Source organism: Elephas maximus, chromosome 14, assembly GCF_024166365.1.
Source record: "Elephas maximus indicus isolate mEleMax1 chromosome 14, mEleMax1 primary haplotype, whole genome shotgun sequence".
Classification (NCBI taxonomy): domain Eukaryota; kingdom Metazoa; phylum Chordata; class Mammalia; order Proboscidea; family Elephantidae; genus Elephas; species Elephas maximus.
Genome location: NC_064832.1, coordinates 65,181,552 through 65,201,464, shown reverse-complemented (window position 1 = coordinate 65,201,464; position 19,913 = coordinate 65,181,552). Strand labels below are relative to the sequence as shown.

General features: G+C 37.0%; 2 protein-coding genes across 6 annotated transcripts in view; one reads left to right on the top strand and one right to left on the bottom strand.

Moving 5' to 3' along the window:
• DIS3 (DIS3 homolog, exosome endoribonuclease and 3'-5' exoribonuclease) overlaps window positions 1-4,695 on the top strand; it is a 31,220-nt gene extending 26,525 nt beyond the window's left edge. For both annotated transcript variants that reach the window (XM_049853425.1, XM_049853426.1), the window contains exons 17-21: window positions 1,360-1,574; window positions 1,680-1,848; window positions 1,957-2,115; window positions 2,894-3,016; window positions 3,692-4,695. In XM_049853425.1, the coding sequence (XP_049709382.1) occupies window positions 1,360-1,574; window positions 1,680-1,848; window positions 1,957-2,115; window positions 2,894-3,016; window positions 3,692-3,769 (744 nt within the window). In that variant the 3' untranslated portion in view covers window positions 3,770-4,695. The remainder of the gene's footprint in view (window positions 1-1,359; window positions 1,575-1,679; window positions 1,849-1,956; window positions 2,116-2,893; window positions 3,017-3,691) is intronic.
• A 2,483-nt stretch (window positions 4,696-7,178) lies between these two features.
• Window positions 7,179-19,913, bottom strand: part of BORA (BORA aurora kinase A activator) — a 37,300-nt gene continuing 24,565 nt past the window's right edge. For all 4 annotated transcript variants that reach the window (XM_049853429.1, XM_049853430.1, XM_049853431.1 and 1 more), the window contains 4 exons: window positions 19,670-19,802; window positions 17,010-17,605; window positions 9,822-9,953; window positions 7,179-8,289 (listed from right to left, as the gene is read on the bottom strand). In XM_049853429.1, coding sequence (XP_049709386.1) covers window positions 8,224-8,289; window positions 9,822-9,953; window positions 17,010-17,605; window positions 19,670-19,802 — 927 coding nt within the window. In that variant the 3' untranslated portion in view covers window positions 7,179-8,223. The remainder of the gene's footprint in view (window positions 8,290-9,821; window positions 9,954-17,009; window positions 17,606-19,669; window positions 19,803-19,913) is intronic.

Below are 19,913 nucleotides of genomic sequence, written 5' to 3'. Positions count from 1 at the left end.
CTGGCTGCGACATGGAGAGGAGATTGATTAGAGGAGGCAAAAGTGGGTATGGTGAGACCAGGCAGGAGTGTAACCTAGCTTAGTTGAGAGGCGGTGATGGTCTATATTAGGAAGATGGAAGCAGTGAGGATGAAGGGAAGTGGATGGATTAGGCAAATACTAGAAATAGAATCACCAACACCTGATGAATGTGGAGGGTAAAGGAAATGGAAGTATTGAGGACGACTCCCAAGTTTCTGGCTTGTTGCCTGGGTGGACCACTTTGCCATTTCTTAAGGTACATGGAATATTAAGGAAGTAGTTTTGGGGCTAGGATCATATATTCATTTTTAGACATACTGAGTTTGAGTACAAGTAGGATGTTTAAGTAGAAGACAGTAAAAGGTTGGATATAGCAAGTCAGGAGCTCAGAAAAGGTGTTGGTCTGCAGAATACTTGGAAAGAGATTAGCTCACCTAGGAGAGAACAAGTTAGATACAACCCTTTTAAAAGAAACTTACATATCCATGTTGGGAGCAGAATGGATATTTAAATATTTGGGAATATTCTGTCACACAAGCCTAAAGAATTTCCAAGACTTAATGATCAAGTAATAGAGGACTCAACAAGAATATCCAGGTAGGAAGAAAGCTAGATGAGTAGATGAAGGGAAGCCGACTGTTATTACAGAGGAAGAAAATCATGATGCTCAGAAGGTGTACAGTGGAGTTACAGACATTTATTGGTGAAAATAAGGAAAAGCGTGAAGTGTGTAAATAATAGGATAAACCAAAACAAACCAAACCCAATGCCGTCGAGTTGATTCCAACTCATAGCGACCCTATAGGACAGAGTAGAACTGCCCCATAGAGTTTCCAAGGAGCGCCTGGCGGATTCGAACAGCTGAACCTTTGGTTAGCAGCTGTAGTACTTAACCACTATGCCACCAGGGTTTCCAAATAATAGGATAGATGAGTTAATTCTGTTACAGTTGCAATGTGAAAGAGTTTTTATGTAAGACAGTCTTGTGTTTCCTTTTCCACTACTCTCCCCTAGTTAGGTTTTTTGACTATGCTAATCTAAATTATATTTTCATTTTCTTAAGTTATTAAAAGTTTATAACTTAACATTTTTACTTCTATTTGTTCTTCAGTACCTTTAAATGCATTAACAATTTTTTTTAATTTTAGAGTTGCGTGAAATAATCATTAGTTTTGTAATGAGTTTTTAGTTCTTAGGTTAAGGATAAAAGACATAAACACTGATTATCTGGTCAAAAATACTGTATTTGTTCAATTTGATTGGTTACATTTTGAAGACATGATGGGCTGGATTTAAAAATGTCTAATATGGTGCTTTTCCCCTCCTGTTTGTCTACAGAATTTGGAAATTAAGACTGACACAGCCAAGTCTTTGGCTGACTCTTTGGACAAGGCCGAATCTCCCACTTTCCCATATCTAAACACGCTGTTAAGAATATTAGCCACTCGCTGTATGATGCAAGCTGTTTACTTCTGCTCTGGAATGGATAACGATTTCCATCACTATGGCTTAGCCTCCCCGATATACACACATTTTACTTCACCCATAAGAAGGTACATTTTCCTTATGAAGTTAAAGAGAGAGAAAACAGTTAAATTTGGAATTTAAAAAAGACATGTTAATGCTGTCATATCATGGTTCGTTCTTCTTACATCTAGATATGCAGACGTCATTGTTCATCGGTTGTTGGCTGTGGCTATCGGGGCTGACTCTACTTACCCAGAGTTGACAGACAAGCACAAGCTTGCAGATTTATGTAAAAATCTCAATTTCCGGCATAAAATGGCTCAATATGCCCAGCGTGCATCAGTGGCATTTCATACCCAGGTATTTGTTTTTTGTCAATAACGCTGGGTAAGATAACTTTTTGTTCATTTTTAGCTTTGTTTTAAAATGCTTTAAGACTTTTTAATAAGGTTGTACTTTGTCTTACAGTTGTTTTTCAAAAGCAAAGGAATAGTGAGTGAAGAAGCCTATATTTTATTTGTAAGAAAAAATGCTATTGTGGTATTAATTCCAAAGTATGGGTTAGAAGGTACAGTCTTTTTTGAAGAAAAGGACAGACCAAAACCACGGCTTGTTTATGATGATGAGGTACAGTGTTTATTATCTTTTTGTTTTCCTTTTGGGGAGGAGGGGCACACTTTTTCTTTTAAAGGTCACAAGTGGTACCTATAAAGGGTAAAATTATTTTTTATACTCTATACAATTTATGTTAAACCTGTAAACACATGCCAGAAAATCCAGATTTCATTATGCCAATTAAGCTTATGGTTTTACTCTGTTTCTCACCTCAGTGTATTTTTCTACCTGTGTGTGTTGTCCTTGATTTATACCATGTAAAGTTCTCCTCCCTAGGGAAAACTTGGATTAAGTGTTGCCCCAGGTAGGGCAGATGGATTAAAGTACAGGGATAAATAGCTGTTTATAGCCCAGGGAGAGAAACTTTCTTTATAACTGATTTCCAGAGTCTCTTATCTGACACACTGCCTACATCTCTAATAGGATAACTCTGTGAGAATATTTAAACAATAAACTTGGCCTGCAGTACCTTTGTGCTCCTCTACTAGACCAGTAATTAACTTCCCTAATTGCTGGGGTGGGAATCTCAAGATTCATGGATATATTATTGGGACTGCTTTAATAATGAAAAGAGGAATTACGCATATAAATAGGTCATATTTATCAAAGGCTACTATTAACTTTTTAGTCCATTGAAAAGAACACCTAGATGTTTATCGATATTGAAATAGTTTTTAAAATTAAACTTTTAAATGAAGTCATTACTGTGAAAGATAAAATGTAAAAATGTAGACCAAAGCCTCAAGTGTAGGAAAGCAATAAAGTTAATGGTGAACTGTTTTTTGTTTAGATACCTTCACTTAAAATAGAAGATACAGTGTTCCATATATTTGATAAAGTTAAAGTGAGAATCATGTTAGACTCATCTAATCTTCAGCATCAGAAAATCCGAATGTCCCTAGTGGAGCCACAGGTGAGACCAAACTTTATGATGTCCACGTTGTGATGGAACAAACAGAAGTGCTTATTTTGTGAAGGAGAGCAATGTGGTCACAAGTTTTTTCTGTTAATGTTAGAGGGAATCCCGTAAGTGGTGTGGTGGCCAAATATCTGCATAGTAAATCCTATTTTCTCACTGATTATGGAATCCCAGACATCTGGAATTCTTCTGAGTTCCTTAAGTAACAAAATCAGAGAGGTCTTTCAGACCCCCCAGCTACTACTATTTCTGTTACAACAGTTTTGAAATCTGCACGTTGGAAGATTAAGATAAAAGTGTAGGTATTCATCTGACGTTGGTTATTAACCTTTGCTCTGCCCCAACATACCTGAGACATGTGGCCCGCTATCATTCTTATGGTTCAACTAGGATAAATTGGAGGTGGGAAGGATTAAATGTTACAGCTAAAAACATACTTGCCAAGTGACATGCTTCTCACCTATTGACACCATGATTACCTTTTCCATTTCTGATCTGCTGTTACTTTAGGCATTACTTGGTGTTTAAAACCTTTATTAGTTCCTCTCCTCTTTCTCCTTTCTATGCCTACACCCTTTTAAATGTGAAAGTGGCAGCGGGGAAGGGAAGAAAATGAGGATAAGATTAATTTATACTTTTCATCACCGTATTTTTTTTCCTTTACTTTAGATACCAGGAATAAGCACTGATATTTCAGACATGGACATTAATGAACCAGAAAGAAAGAAGAAGAAGCTTCAAAAATAGCTGCACACAACAAAAAAACTTCAAAGATTAGTCTCCTTAAAAAAAAAAAAGCTTGATAGAACACTTCAGCCTAAGAAGTGTGTGATATTTTTTGTTACTTTTAAGTATATTTTAATAATTTTAGAATTTGCATTTTTATAGCACTGTTTACTGTGTCTGTCTCATCATGCTACTTGATTTCTGGTTTGAACAGAACTATTAATGCATAAAAATTAAATTGAATATCCATCACTTAGTGACAGGATAGCAGCTTCAGCGATCTAGTAAAGATCATGTAAACGGAGCATTCATTTGCTCATTGGAGAGCAGATTAATTTTGTATAAGTAATTTGATTATTTAATATTAGTAGAAAAGACTCATTTTTTGTGACTCATGCAATTAAGGAGAAAATAGAATATCCTTAGAAGCAAAAAACCGTTTCTTTATAAACCTGTCAGTATGGCAGTTTTTAGATTTCAAGATAGTGAAGTCAAGCTCTGTTACAGAATTCCGTAATCTCCTTTGCCATCTTCAATTTACCTAATTTATGTCAAGTCTTCCCTCACTGTGTTAACAAGCCTCCTGTATTGTGAACAGCTGGAATAAAGCGTGATCATTGCCCTTGACCTTCAGTTATAATGTCTCCCCCAAAATGAGGCATTAGGGCTCAGAGAAAGAGTGGCGATGGCATTTTATATGTCTGAATCATGTTACTTATAAAATATAAAGCAGGTAAGTAATGGCTTTTTATCAGGTTAGGTAGGAAAGGGGTCATTGTGTAAGGACATTTTAGAAGGAAACAGATTAAAATTGAAGTATTATAATTTGATGTCTCAGAGTGACTACTTCCCTTGAAGTAGAGAACTATAATGATTAAGTTGGTGTATTCAATAATATTTTGGGATAGAAAAAAAACCTTAATAAACATTTTACTCAGTTCATTGAATTTCTCAGGTACCTTCTGTGTATCACGTTTATCACTAGCTGCAGGGGACACAGTCAGGTAACATCATCGCTGCCTTCAAGGAGCTTACAGTTCATAAGAAGAGACTGGCAAATAAATCAGCAGATAATGAAGATTTCAGCCTAGGAAACCTATGGGGCAGTTCTGCTGTCAGAGAGGGTTGCTGTGAGTTGGAATTAATTTGAGGGCGCAGAAACAATACTAAATGTTTACAAATCATTTAGGAACTCAGTAATTGAGTGATTGTTCTCGTTTCCTATCACTGAAGAAAACATCCATGAATTGAGGCAGAACTTGTTTCAGTTGAAGGAAGAGAGCCTTGAGTAATCTAGTAGGTGTAAGTAAAATCGATAGGTGATAACATGCTAGAGCAGAAGTCAGCAAACCTTCTCTGCAAAGGGCCAGATAATAAGCATTTTAGTCTCTCCTGGCCATAAGGTCTCTGTTGTAACCATAGTACTCAACTCTGCTTGCTGTTGCAGTCCAAAAGCAGCCGTAAACAATATATAAACAAATGCACATGGCTGTGTATGGACATGGAAGTTGCAATTTAATGTAAATTTCATGTGTCACAAAAGTCATTTAATATTTTCCCCCCAACCATTTGAAAATTCTTGGTCTGTGGGTTGGCCATAGTTTGCCTGTACTAGGAAAAAGGGGAGCTTCTTGGTTAAACAAAGAAGTTACCTTTCCAAGTTTGTTTTCTTGTGCCTTGTTTATGAGAAAGAAGGCCTAATTCATGCATTAGTCCCTATTCAGTAGTTCAAGATCTGAAACCCTGTTATTCACCCCTCGTAGTCCTCTTCCTCAAGTAAACTAAAATGAATCACTTTTAATGCTAAGCAGCTTACATGGAGTATTTCTCTTGAAGAATGTCTTAGTTATCTAGGGGCTGCTATCACAGAAAAACCGAAAGTAGGTGGCTTTAACAAACAGATGTATTTTCGCTCAGTTTGGGAGGCTAGAAGTCCAAATTCAGAGTGCTGGCTGCATGGGAGCGGGGGAGATTTCTCTGTCGGCTCTGGGGGAAGGTCCTTGTCTTCAGCTTCCGTTAAAAAAAAACAACTTGCTGTCGAGCTGATTCCAACTCACAGCAACCTTATAGGACAGAGAACTGACCCAGAGATTCCAAGGAATGCCTTATGGATTCAAACTGCCGACCTTTTGGTTAGCAGCCATAGCACTTAACCACTATGCCACTAGGGTTTCCAGTCCCTTGAAAATCTCCATGTGTCTTTGCATTTATTTTACCGTCTCTTGCTAGCTTGTGATTTTTCATTGTATCTCAAGAGATTTAAAAACACATCCTACACTAATCCTGTATCATTAACAGTCCATTCCCAAATGGGATTAAAACCACAGGCATAGAGGTCAGGATTTATAACACATTTTGGGAGGACATCATAACAAAGATCAAAAAGCCCTCTTACATAATATCATTATTCCCATTTTAACATGAGAAAATTGAGGTTTATGTCCCCAGATCAAGAAATAACTGGCAGAGGAAGGACTGGAAACCTGGTTGTAATCACTAGTCTTTTTTTTCCCTTTGGGTATAATCTTTATATATAAAGAGAATACACACAACAGAACATTCACCAACAGTTTCCACATGTCTAATTTAGTAATGTGACATTGATCACACTCTTTGAGCTATGCAACCATTCTCACCCTTTTTCCTAGTTCTTCCCCCATTAATAACCTCACTGCCCCCTAAATTTCCTGCTTAATCCTTCAAGTTGTTAATTTGATCCCATATAGATCTTAAAAGAGCACAATGCTCAAGGCAGACATTCTTTACTAGTTAAACCGTTGTTTGAAGACTTCAGGGGATATTTTTGGTGTAAGGTTTAAAGATTGTCTTAGGGCAACAGTTTCAGGGGTTCATCCAACCTTTCACGGCTTCAGTAAGTCTGAAGTCCATGAAAATTTGTAATTCTGTTGCACATCTTCCCCCTTTTGATCAGGATTCGTCTATGGATCAAAATGTTCAGTAATGGTAGCCAGGCACCGTCCAGTTCTTCTGATCTCATGGCAACAGAGGCAGTTGTTCATGGAACCACCTAGCCACACATATTCCATTTCTTCCTCCTATTCCTGACTGTTCTTCCTCTGCTGCACCAGCAGGACAGAGACCAATTGTTGTGCCTTGGATGTGTAGTCTTTATTTCTTGACATGTGCTCTAAGAATTGTAGGCAGGGTGACTCCTACCATTAGGACCCAAAACTCCTCTTAGGTTCAGCAATTGTTCTTAGTTTATATCAAGTCTAAAGCCTCTGTGATTAAATACTAAACTTCTTAAAGCAGTAACTTTGCCAGTGGACCTAATGGCTAATGGCTTTAAAGATTACTGTGTTGGAGGAGAGGATGAGCCAGGGACATAAAATGAAACATTTTTTTGCAGATCAGCAATAAGCTAAAAAGAGTACAAAAAGGAGGAAAATGACACAATGATAACATGTCTTTATTTCCTAGGGCTTCATATGAATTATTTCCTTTTGAATGAGACAATTGTAAAAAAAAAAAAAAATTAGTGAACACAAATATACATTCTCCAAAAGAAAAGAAATTCCAAAAATGTCATAGTATACTTACTCTACTCCCAATATGGAAGTAAGTTTTTAAAAAAATATTTCTGCCTGACTAGTTACTTCATAGGTCTAAGCCCTACAGGGACCCCACCACCATCCCAGTCCCTAGTGTTTATCAGTTCTGTCTTCCATGTTCTTCTCCCTAGCCAACCATGATCAGTAGCTGGAGCTAGAAAGGACATCCCTACCTTGGTAATGGATATATATTTACTCTGGGCATCCCACTTTTATCCCACTGATGTAACAAAGCATGATAGTATGATGCTGTTAGCACTACCTTTATGTTACATTCTTTTTTAAAAGTAGCAGCTACAGCAGTTAGCACCAAACTAAAAATTTCCCCACAGAAGTGAACAAATAATTCAACAATCAAAATTTTAGGAAACCCGTTTAAGTCCTTTCTGCCTCTTTAAGTTTCAGTTTTATCTCTAGATTTATTCCTTTCATATAGGTTATAATTTAAATTCATTTGTATGTTCACAAGTTTTTAATGCAAATTAAAACCTTTTTAATAGTGCCTTTAATTTTAATGTATTTCTCCACATTCTCAGAACTATTGCTAATTCAGTGCTGTCAATAAGGCTTAATAAGAAGTTCATTGGTCCTACAGGATAGGAGCAAAGTCAGCAGCTGCCACAATTTAAAAAGCTGAAATGTATTTTTTATTGTTAAACAAGGTTATTACAAAAATACTTATTAATAAAAAATAAACTTCAGCAACTTGTTGAAGTTCCAGCTTTTCTGATGTCCTGTATCACTAAATTAAGCCCTTGATTTTTCACATTGCAGAGGGAAGGAAAAAAGTGTTTAGCGTGTTGGTTGAAACAGTTTTCCCCCATCACGATTTCATTGTTGATCCTGTGCATAAAAACCATGCTCGGAGCTATTCAGCCAGTCTTTGGTTCTGAGGGAGGTATTCTATGGACTGCTGCATTGAGAAGGATTTGCAGTTTTCCTCCAGCACCTCTGTGTTGTATGGTCTTGCTGTGGAAGAAAAAGGAAATACCTTCTTTTCAGTTCAAATAGGGCCATTCAAGGATGCAGCTAGTACATAAAACCATTTTTACAACCTGAGTGCAGATTGCCTTAGCTGAACTCTGAGGAACAGTAAAGGTATGGTTTTTCACAAATCAGTATCCTGTCTCAAAAAAATGCTTACCTGGCTGTGTAGCTAGACCATGAGGTGGCTCTTCTTGGTGGGCTGCTCACTGATGACCATGTACCATGATTATTTATGCAGACCAGGGACTGACAAATTACAGTCCCTGGCCAATTCTTGCCTGCCTATTGCTTCTGTACAGTCCACAAGCTAAGAAAAGGATTTTGTGATGTGAAAGTTATATAAAATATAAATCTCAAAATCCATAAATAAAATTTTGCTGGAACATGAAAAAAAAAGTCCTTACTTGTATCTTAATGCCTACTAAATGTTTAAATGGACTACAACTAAAGTCCTACCTCATCAGACAGGGTAAACTATCAAAATCAACAGAAAGAAAGACAAAATGGAAGGGAACATAAAAGGTGGTCTCCCCATATTTAATCTTAATATCTGTTTGGAGACATTTTCAGTTGCACATTTCCTGATGTTTATAGTGTTTATTAAGACATGGGCTTATAAAATCAAAGATTCTACTGACTAGTGCCTAAACTCACTAAACTCTCTTCAAGTATGTCTGTATAGTTATACTCATCCGACCAGGAAGAAGGTTCTGTGAGTATTCTAATCAAGACTGTAATACCTTTGTATTGTACTAAAAAAAACTATGTTAAAAAAAAAAAAAGTTGCCATCAAGTCAGTTCTGACTCATGGTGACCCCATGTGTTGCAGAGTACAACTGTGCCCCATGGGGTTTTCAAGGCCGTGAACTTTTAGAAGCAGGTTGCCAAAGTTTTCTCTCAAGGAGCCTCTGGGTGGTTTCAAACCGCCAACCTTTTGGATCGCAGTCAAGTGCTTAACCATTTGCACCACCCAGGGACTCCTTTGTAGTACAGAAGAGACTTATATCTCCTTCAAGGACACCCAAAATCTATTAAAGGCTATCACTGGCTTTTAAGACACTAGATCTTACCTTTTCGTGCTTTTAATCTCAATTGGACTACTTCCCTCTCTAGTAATCAAATATTTTTTTTTTAATCTTTTTTAAGACACCCATTTATATTTCACAGACAGCAAGAACAACATTAGAGGCAGAAACCTCCGACTCTCCTACTTGGCACTCCCTATTCCTAACTCAAACTTTAATTTCAAGGAACTGATTTCAAGCACCAAGTAGTGGTCTCCCTCCTCCTACAATCACTTCTTAAACTCTCCCGTAGTAAAAGAGTTAAGGAAAATGAAGTGTTTTCATTTCAAATCACCCTCACTTGCTGTTAAATGAATGGGAGACAGGATAAAGCATAAACAGATAATAATTAAAAAAAATTTTAAACAGAACGTGAGGGAAACCATCGAAAAAGGTCATTTAGTAAATGCAACCTACAACCATATTAAGCTCTCCCTAGTTTCTCCATACCTTTGTATTAAAAACTTGACATTTGTTCTCAGCTTCACAGATTTGTGCATCACTTTCTTTGCAGTAACTTTCTGCCCCCACGGTATCCATAATATTGCTTCCGTAGTTCTGTGTATTATAGCCACTATCCATCTGATGGGAATGAGGAGGAGAAAAACAAAATCACCTAAGATCTGCAATCCTACTTACCAGTAATACACAAAATTTATTTTTGAGGAGCTTAAAAGTTAAATATTTAAGTTAATCATTTGATACAACAGAATACTACAATTCAATACAAACCAAATTTAAAAAACCCGTTGCTGTTGAGTCGACTCCGACTCACAGTGACTCTAGAGGACAGAGAACTGCCCCTACAGGGTATCCAAGGTGCAGCTGGTGGATTCAAACTGCTGACCTTTTGGTTGGCAGCCTGAGCTCTTAACCACTGTGCCACCAGGGCTCCCGATTCGATACAACTCAACAGTAAAATGCAGTAATGTTGGTCATATTGAATGAAATTTAAAATTAATATATATATGTAATCGACTTGAGGGCACTGGGTTTATTTTTTTTTATATATAAACATAAAAGGCAGGTCTACACAGAACTGACTTTTCAAAGTAGTCACTTTACGCTGTATTTCTTCCAGTGAAATACATCTTGTAATTGCCTTTAGAATTAGCAAATAAGCCCTAAGCCCATGCTTTCCTGTTACTTTGTGCTCATAGACGAGAGACAAAAATAAGGGTTACAATCAACTTCACCTTCTAACTCATTTACTCCTTCTAAGTCAAGTTTGTCTCTAAATGGCTTGGCTATACCTCCAAATAAAATTTACCTAGAAGGAATGGTACCATTGTTGTTGTCAATTGCTGTCAAGTCGATTCTGACTCATGGTGGCCTTAGCATTCAAACAAATACACTTTTTTTGAAAGGTGAGTTACATTATAATCACACCCGATTGCTGAAATAAAAATCGCAGCTTCATAATAATTCTACATATACAGTGGCTATAGAGGTTAGTTCAATTCTTTGCATTAATTTAAACTGTAGCATTTTAAGACACACTGTCCAGCCCTAAAGTGCAGAAGAAAAAAAAGATAGCAAACTGGTTTGGGTACATATAAGCATTTGTTAAATGCTTAAAGATGTTAACAACCCTATTACTTACAGATAAGGAAGCTAAGGCTCAGAAAGAGTAACATTACAATGTCACACAGTAATGAGGTGATCTACCACATAACACCCTACAGCTGAACACAAACACAAAAAAATCCCACAAGGCATTCATCTTTCATTTAAGCTCCTTTCTGCATATTAGGATCAGAGGAGAGGGGAAAAGACTATATTTTGCCCCCACACAAATATGGAACAGCCTAGAAAAGTGCATGTTATCACTTGTAAACCTAAGGAAAACATTTCTAGTTTCCAGGGATGCAAATTTCCCTCTACTAAGTACAATGCTCTATCCCCTGTGATGTGTAAAATAGAACCTAACGCTACATCTCAGGGGAAACACCTCATTCAGCTATCATTCAATAGCTATCTGATCAAAAATGTAATTATCAGACTGCTTCCAGAGAATCTACCAATTACTCCTTAAAGATCTTCCTTCTAATATTTACCACTGCCAATACATAACTGAATATACCAAGGGAAAATTTATTCAGTTGTACAGTACAGCACACACAGCGTTTGTCATACTATAGAAGGTTCAAAGGACACCCCATAATATGGTGGCTTTTTTTTAATCTGTCTCTCACCCTGTTGTTGCATGCCGCCAAGTCGATTTCGACTCAGAGACCCTATATGACAGAGAAGAACTGCCTCGTAGGGTTCTGTAGGCTGTAATCTTTGCAAGAGCAGATTTTAAGTCTTTTGCTGGTGGGTTTGAACTGCCAACCTTTCAGTTAGCAGCAGAATGCTTAACCACTGCACCACCCGTGTTCCTTGTCTCTCACCTAGACCACTACTAATGTTAATGCCTACTATATACCACCCAGACAACACGGATCATTTTGTTACCCCCCATTGGCATCAATAAGGTAGGCAGCTGAGAAGTGTTCAAAATGATTAAAAGTCATGCTCTAGTCACTATCAAAGGGATTTAAGTATCTCGCCTTAAGATCTCACAGCCTGTAAATAAGAGAACTCTTCAAACTTAGTTCTGATTGCAAAGTTTATGTTCTTTCTGCCAGGCTACGCTGCCTTTAAATTGTCTTCCTACTGCCTGAATCATGCATCCTTGAATCATCCTACACATCGTTACTAAATTTGTTTTTCCACCGCATAAATCAGATCCCATTGTCTTTTAAAAAACCTGTCATGGTTCACAACTGGCAACAGGATGCTCCTCCATTGGCATTCCTTGGAATCTGGTCTCAGCATCTTTCAAAGCTGTGTTGTAATTATTTGTACAGAGATTTACCCCTCACCGAGGTCAGGAATGTGGTCTTAATCCTCACCTGGGATCAAGACAGCATTCTCCACAGAAGTGATTTCAAATTTCTACAAGTCTCTTGGCCTTACTTCATCATTCTCATTTCCCCTTCCTTGCTACTATTCACAGAGGACCTTGTCTGCATTACTATTTATTGAAAACCAGGCACTGCTGGATTTGTTCATATTAATCACAATAATCATATGATTATCCTACAATCCTATTATTATTCTCCTTTGGATAAGAGGGAACAAGCTCAAAGAAATTGTTACTTTCCAAAGTTTATGAAGCTGTCAGAGCTGGGATATAAACTGAAATCTGCTGTTATGCTTTCCCAAGCCCATTTTCTTTATCTCATGCCAGGCTAGCCCCAGATACAAACACATCCATTCATACCCATCTTGGCCTCCTGCCCTCCTGTAACAGTGGAAGAGTCCTCTCTGCTAATCCTCCCATGAGGGCTCTAGATTCTGTCCCATCTTGCATGCTCAGTTCCCTCATCTGTAAATGGCTCACCATTTTACAGATGAGGATATTTACTGCATCTGGAAGGTACTGGAATTAAACTCTGATTATAAAATGCTCAGTACAGTCTCAGGTATTTGAAAGAACACGAAACTGATAACTATTATCATACCTCTCTCCATATAAATATACTTTTTGTTCCATCTAAAGTAAAAGCAAAAGTAATAAAAACAAATATAAAAAGATCTTTGGCTTTGTTCTCTTCTGGCTACCATTCTCTTTCCCTTCACAACTAAGCTTCTTCAAAGAGTTATCTACACACATTATTTCATTACCTGGCCTTCTTTATCTTCCATTCCCTCTTCACATGCTGCCCCCCCACCCCAAACACCTTGAGGCTTCTCAACCACCTAACTACTTCCATTATCAATCTAACACTTTTCAAGCCCTATATTCCTTGCTCTTATTTTGACAGTACCAACCATTTTTCCCTCCTTAACATGCTCCAAACCAAAACCAAAAACCCAAACCCACTGCCGTCGAGTAGATTCTGACTCATAGCAACTCTATAGGATAAAGGAGAACCGCCCCAGAGAGTTTCCAAGGAGCACCTGGTGGATCTGAACTGCTGACCTTTTGGTTACCATACGCAGCTCTTAACCACCACACCACCAGGGTTTCCTAAGATGCTCCATGCTGTTATAATTTCCTAGTGTCCCTCCCTCCTCTCTGGTCCTTCTCAGTCTCCTTGACAGGCTCTGCTTTCTTTATCCACCCTCCTCAATTTCTCCTCAGAAAAGATAATAAAAGCTGAAGACCCAAAAGCAGTTCCTGAGGAAACAATGAAAATGATAGGATAGAAATCTAAGATATTCAAGAAAAAAATCTCAGAAGTGAAGGGCAGAAGTTTCCATACTGTAAGGGCCCTCTGAGTGCCCAGTAAAATGGGTGAAAATAAACCCAAAGAACACCACTGAAATTTCAGAACACCGTGGACACAGAAAAGGTTCTACGTACTTCGGGGGTGGGGGGCTTTGGGGGGTGACAGGTAGAGCATAGGCGGACAAGATCATTTACAAAAAATAAGGTATTAAAATGCTTTCAGCTCTCTCAACAGCAATCCTGAAATAAAGTCAATGAAAGAACGCCTTCAAACTCTGAAGGATACTATTTCCATTCTCAAATGTGAGAGAAGAATACATGATTAAACATGCAATGTCTTAAAACATGTACTGTTCCTCAAAAAGCTACTAAAAATGTGCTCCAGTAAAATAAGAAGTAAATCAAGAAAGAGAAGATTGGGATACAGAAAACAGGAGCTCTAACCCAGAAGAGAGGCTAAGTGAATCCCCAGGGTGATGACAAAGGGATATCCCAGGATGACAGGTGGACACCATGGATGGATGCCAAATGAAGCACACCGGAAGGCTCTGGGAAAATATGGCTGTCTTCTGATGCTTGAAAGCTACCTATGCGGTAGGAAAATAAGACAATGTATGAAAACACTTTTAAATTACAAATTGCTCTGCAAAAAACGGGCATTATGATGTCACCCAAAGGGTAAAATTAAGACTAATTTTAATTAGTCACACACAAAACAATATAAAGGAGAGATTTCTAGTGGTAAGAGAAGTCCCAAAATGGAATGGGATACCTGCAGGTACTCAAGCACAGACTGGATGACAATTTAGCTGAAACTGTAATTATAGAAGGACATAGATTTCCAATGGGTAGTTAGAGTAGATGATTGGTAAGGTGCAATTCAACTAAAGTATTTCATAATTGCTCTATAATTGCTCTGCCAAAAATAGCAGACAAAAAGAAAGAGAGAAAAAAAAGCTGACAATACTTTCAAGGCTAAGCTTGACTAGAGTTACTATATGTGCTTTCTTTACTTATGAACCAACCTTGGAGGCTAAAATATACAAAGGTGATTCTAGTGAAAACTTTTTTGAGAAAGGACTCTAGTAGTCAAGATAGGAGATATAGGCATAAAAATATGAACAAGATTTAGTTTTGAGTCATTCAGAATCCTTCCATGAGTTGTAGACTGACAAAAACTTACTGATACCCAAGAGACTTGAAAGCAGCAACATGGACACATGTACACCAATGTTCATTACAGCACTATTCACAATAGCCAAAAGGTGGAAACAATCTAAGTATCCACCAAAAGATGAACAGATAAACAAAACGTGGTACATACATACAATGGAAAACTACTTAGCCATAAGGAGAAATAAAGTCCTAATCCATGCTACAACATGGATGAACCTCAAAAACCTTATGCCCAGTGAAAGAGGTCAATCACAAAAGGACAAATATTCTATGATTACACTTACATAAAATAACAAGAACATGCAAATATATATATTTGCAACTCATAGTGACCCTATAAGACAGAACAGAACTGCCCCATAAGGTTTCAAGAAGTGCCTGGTAGATTCGAACTGCTGACCACTGCCGACCTTTTGGTTAACAGCTGTAGCTCTCAACTACTGCGCCACCAGAGCTCCACATATATGTATATATATATATATGTGTATATATATATATATATGTATATATATATGTATATATATATGTATATATATATGTATATATATATGTATATATATATATGTATATATATATATGTATATATATATGTATATATATATATGTATATATATATGTATATATATATATATATTTATGTTGTTGCTGTTAGGTGCCACTGAGTCATCTCCGACTCAGTGACCCCATGTACAACAGAACGAAATATTGCCCGTCCTGTGCCATCCTCACAATTGTAGCATGCTCGAGCCCATTGTTGGAGTCACTGTGTCAACCCATCTTGTTGAGGGTTTTTCTCTTTTTTGTTGGCCCTCTACCAAGCACGATGTCCTTCTCCAGGGACTGATTCCTCCTGACAACATGTCCATGGGACTCAGTCTCACCATCCTTGCTTCCATATATACACATACGCATACATACATATACACACACACACATATATACACAGACATATGTTGTTAGTTGCCATTTAGTCGCCTCCAACTCATGGCAACCTCATGCATAACAAAACAAAACGCTGCCTGGTATATACAAGGTACAAGAGTGCCTGGCACATCAAAATACTACATAAATATTAGCTATTATTATGAGTCAGTATAAACTTAGGTTAAAGCGCAGGCACTCTAAAACCAGACTGCCAGTATTCAAACCTGGCTCCACTACCGACTAGTTATGTCAAGTACTCAGAATAGTGACTGGCATATAGTAAGAGCTCCATTAAAAAAAACCATTGCCATCGAGTCAATTCTGACTTGGAGTGATTCTGTACGACAGAGGAGAACTGCCCCACAGGGTTTCCAAAGAGCGGCTGATGGATTTGAACTGCCTACCTTTTTTGGTTGGAAGCCAAACTCTTAATCACTTCACCACCAGGGTTCCAAGAGCTACATAAGTGTTAGATATTGTTACTATGAAGTGGTGGGTAAGAATTGCCCATCTAACTATTTTAAAGTTCTTTCAAAATCGGAGTACTACAATTTATGGAACAAATGTCTCTGAATGTGCTGGCTATGAAGTCTATCTGCCAAATTAATCAGGCTTTCCTGTTGACAGATACTGCAAAATTAGAAACATAGGAGTACATGAAAAATGTTGGCTATAAAATCACATGATCTTTAAAGAAAAGTATAGAAATTATACATAAAAGTACTCTAAACTTTGTTTTTCCTGCTAAATCATATGTAGGAAAAATGAAAACTACTGCATTTTTTAAATGCAAATACTATACCAGAAACCTCATTCCTTTGGTATAAGATCCATATGAAAACAAGCTGAATCCTGAGAAGAAGCCTCCCTCTAAAAACCAAAAAAAAGAAAAATACCACCAAACCCACTGCTGTCGAGTCAATTCCAACTCATAGCAACCCTACAAGACAGAGTAGAACTGTCCTATAGGGTTTCAAGGAGTGGCTTTGAAGATTCCAACTGCCGACCTTTTGGTTAGCAGCCAAACACTTAACCACTGTGCCACCAGGGCTCCACCTCACTCTAGCTGTCTGTAAAAACAAAGCCTCTTGATTTCCTTTCTGCTCTCACCTTTTCTTACTCCAAATATCTATCAGTTAATGTGAATATTAAACATGCCTAATTGGTCCAAATTTAACCTGGTGTCATTTTGTGTTGGTATTTTAAAAAATTATTATATAATGCTACAGTCCTCATATTAAACTCATTTTTTTTTTTTTTTAAAGATAAAGAACACCAAGGGAATAAGTAAAGCACGATGGAATATTAAAATACTTCACCTGAATGTTGCTGTTTTCACAAGGAATGACACTGCTTTCTGCAAGAGGCAACATGCACATATGAGAGTTTTCAATACCGAAAGCAATTCCACTCATGAAATCAGTCATGGGTAGACTTCCATTATCAACCACCTCCTTTAAGTGAAAAGTGTTCTCATCTGCCATCTCTACAGGATCAACCATATCCACAGTGTTGTTCTCCTTCTCACTTTCAACATCCTGCAGCAGTGCTAATTCTTTCTCAGAAGCACTGAACCGATTTTGTGTAATAGACATGGCAGTCACCACTAGATGTGTGCTATTCAACTGCCGTAGTTGTACGCCCGCAGTATCCATGGCTGGTAATGAGACATCTGTGGGAGGAGCATTCTCTTTATCTTCCTCATTTTCACTGTGAGCCTCAAGAGGAAATGGTATCTGAATCAGTGAGGTCCGATACTGAGTCCCACCCCTACACATCTCCAGTCTCATTGGAGACCAATTTTTAATTGAGGAGCAGCCATCTCTATAAGGACTTCTGATACGCGGATTCGTAATTCCATTAGAATTTGTGCCAGATGAAGCATCAGGAGAATGAAAAGTCAACTTCCTTTGTTCTAAAGATTGGGAAGGAAAAATCAGACCTTAAAAACATGACAGTGGAAAAGCCATTACTAAACAGCAACCATGTTTCACCTCAGAAAAGCTGGATTTCTCTAACAGTTGTGTTGTTTACTGAAGAGAAATTTTGGTGCTAAAAACAATAGCACAAATGAAGAATGGGTCTAAATAAATAGGATAAAAAACCAATCAAACCCACTGCCATCAAGTTGATTCCAACTCATAGCAACTCTATGGGACAGAGTAGAGCTGCCCCGTAGAGAAAAGTTTCCAAGGACCAGCTGGTGATTTGAACTGCTGATCTTTTTGGTTAGCAGCCTGAGCTCTTAACCACCAGGGCTTCAATAGGCAGGATAAGGTTCTTCAAACAATAATTTCTCTGGTATTTTCCTTTCTTAAATTAAACAAAAGATTTTATTCCTAGGGAATTATTTCCTTATATGCATAATGGCATTATAACAACATTGTTCACATACAAAGAAGATACCTAGCAAACCTTGTGAAAGCTACAACTAAATAGTGGCATCTGGTAACTGAAATATATAAAAATCTATTGTATGTTAATGTAAATTACTATAAACATTAAAAAGCAAATGGAAAATAATATTCAGAACAGTAAAGACCTTAACAATGATAAAGAAATCATTTTTGTAACTTAATTAAAAAAATTTTTTTTAAATGGGCAAAAGCACATAAGCGATCCTCCCAATGGTAAATAAATATGAAAAGTGTTCAGCCTTGCAAATAAAAAAAAACATGGACATTAAAGCAACGAGAGACCATTTGCTTAACAAAAACATGAAGTCAGAACTAACAATCTTCTCCAAAAACCAAACGGCCAACAAACAATAGGAAAGAGTTCAACATCATTAATGATCGAAGTACAAAAATTAAAGCAGTAAGGGACCTTTAGCAATGTACCAAATTAACAAACACTGAACAGAACGAAGAAAATTTCAATTGGTACAACCTTTTATGAAGAAAATTTGGCAAAATTCATCGAAAGTCTTAAAAATATTCACCCCATTGACCAACTAATTACATTTCTAAGAAATTAACCTAAAGATATACACATGTACCTTACAATGTATATACAAGGATAATCTTTGGTTTTGTGACAAAGTAAAATTAAAACAAATTTAAATGTTTATCAATGGTTGAAAACAAATGATACACCCATGAAAGGGAATATTACATAGCAACTCAAAATCACGTTCTGAGGTTAAGAACTGACTAAATGACCTAGGGAAATACAATAATATTTATAATGCTTTTTGAAAAAAGCAGGATATAGATTTATGTATGTCTGTGCATGTGGATGCATACGTGTGTGTGCAGATACATATCTATGTGCATATAAACGTCATCTCCACATAACAATATATGAATAACAGAAGAAGCACTGGTGGCACCTTTTCAAATCCACCAGGCGCTCCTTGGAAACCCTACGGGGCAGTTCTACTCTGTCCTACAGGGTCGCTATGAGTTGGAATTGACTCGACAGCAATGTGTTTTGGCATAAAAGAATGACTAGAAAAACCTCTTTGAATTTTCCTTTTTTTTTTTTTTAGTATAAATAGTTTTTTTTATTGTGAAGTTTTCAAAAAGTGCTGTAACTTTCTGAAAGAGAAATTTACAAAATGTATGGAGAAATATGTAAATTCATATACTACATTTACTTTAAAAACATTACTCAAATACACCTTTACAAAATACGCATATCTCATTACCAAAGTGTAAAGCTATAGGCCAGAAGGCATAGAAAAAACAACTTGTCTCTAAAATTGTCATATTTCTTTGTGTCCCTTTATAAGAGTGCTTGGTATAAATACTGCCAATCAAAGTAATTTTACTTATTTAACACTAGAGTAGAACTTGGCTGAGAATCCCAGACTTGGTAGAGAGGTTGTTCCTTTTGTAAAAAAAATCAGCATTTCTAAATTTTAGAAATTTAGTCGTCATTTAGAGATCGATAGTAAAAACAAGCTTAGAAAGTGTCTCTTTATTAACAAATACTGATGATATCACAATTTAAATTACATATTTTATTATGAGACTACCTGAGAGTGGTGCCTTTCTTATTTGAAATGCAATTGGTGACAAAGTGGGTGAAGAAATAGGCGAATGACTGGCTATGCTTCCCAAACTGTATTTTTTTACATTATCCTGAATCGGGCTAGAAGAAAACTGCCCCTATGATGAAAAAACAAAACAAAACAAACATACAGATATATACATTTGTATATGACATCATATAGTTCACTTCCTTTACTCTGTTTTATTGCATGCTATTTATCTACACCT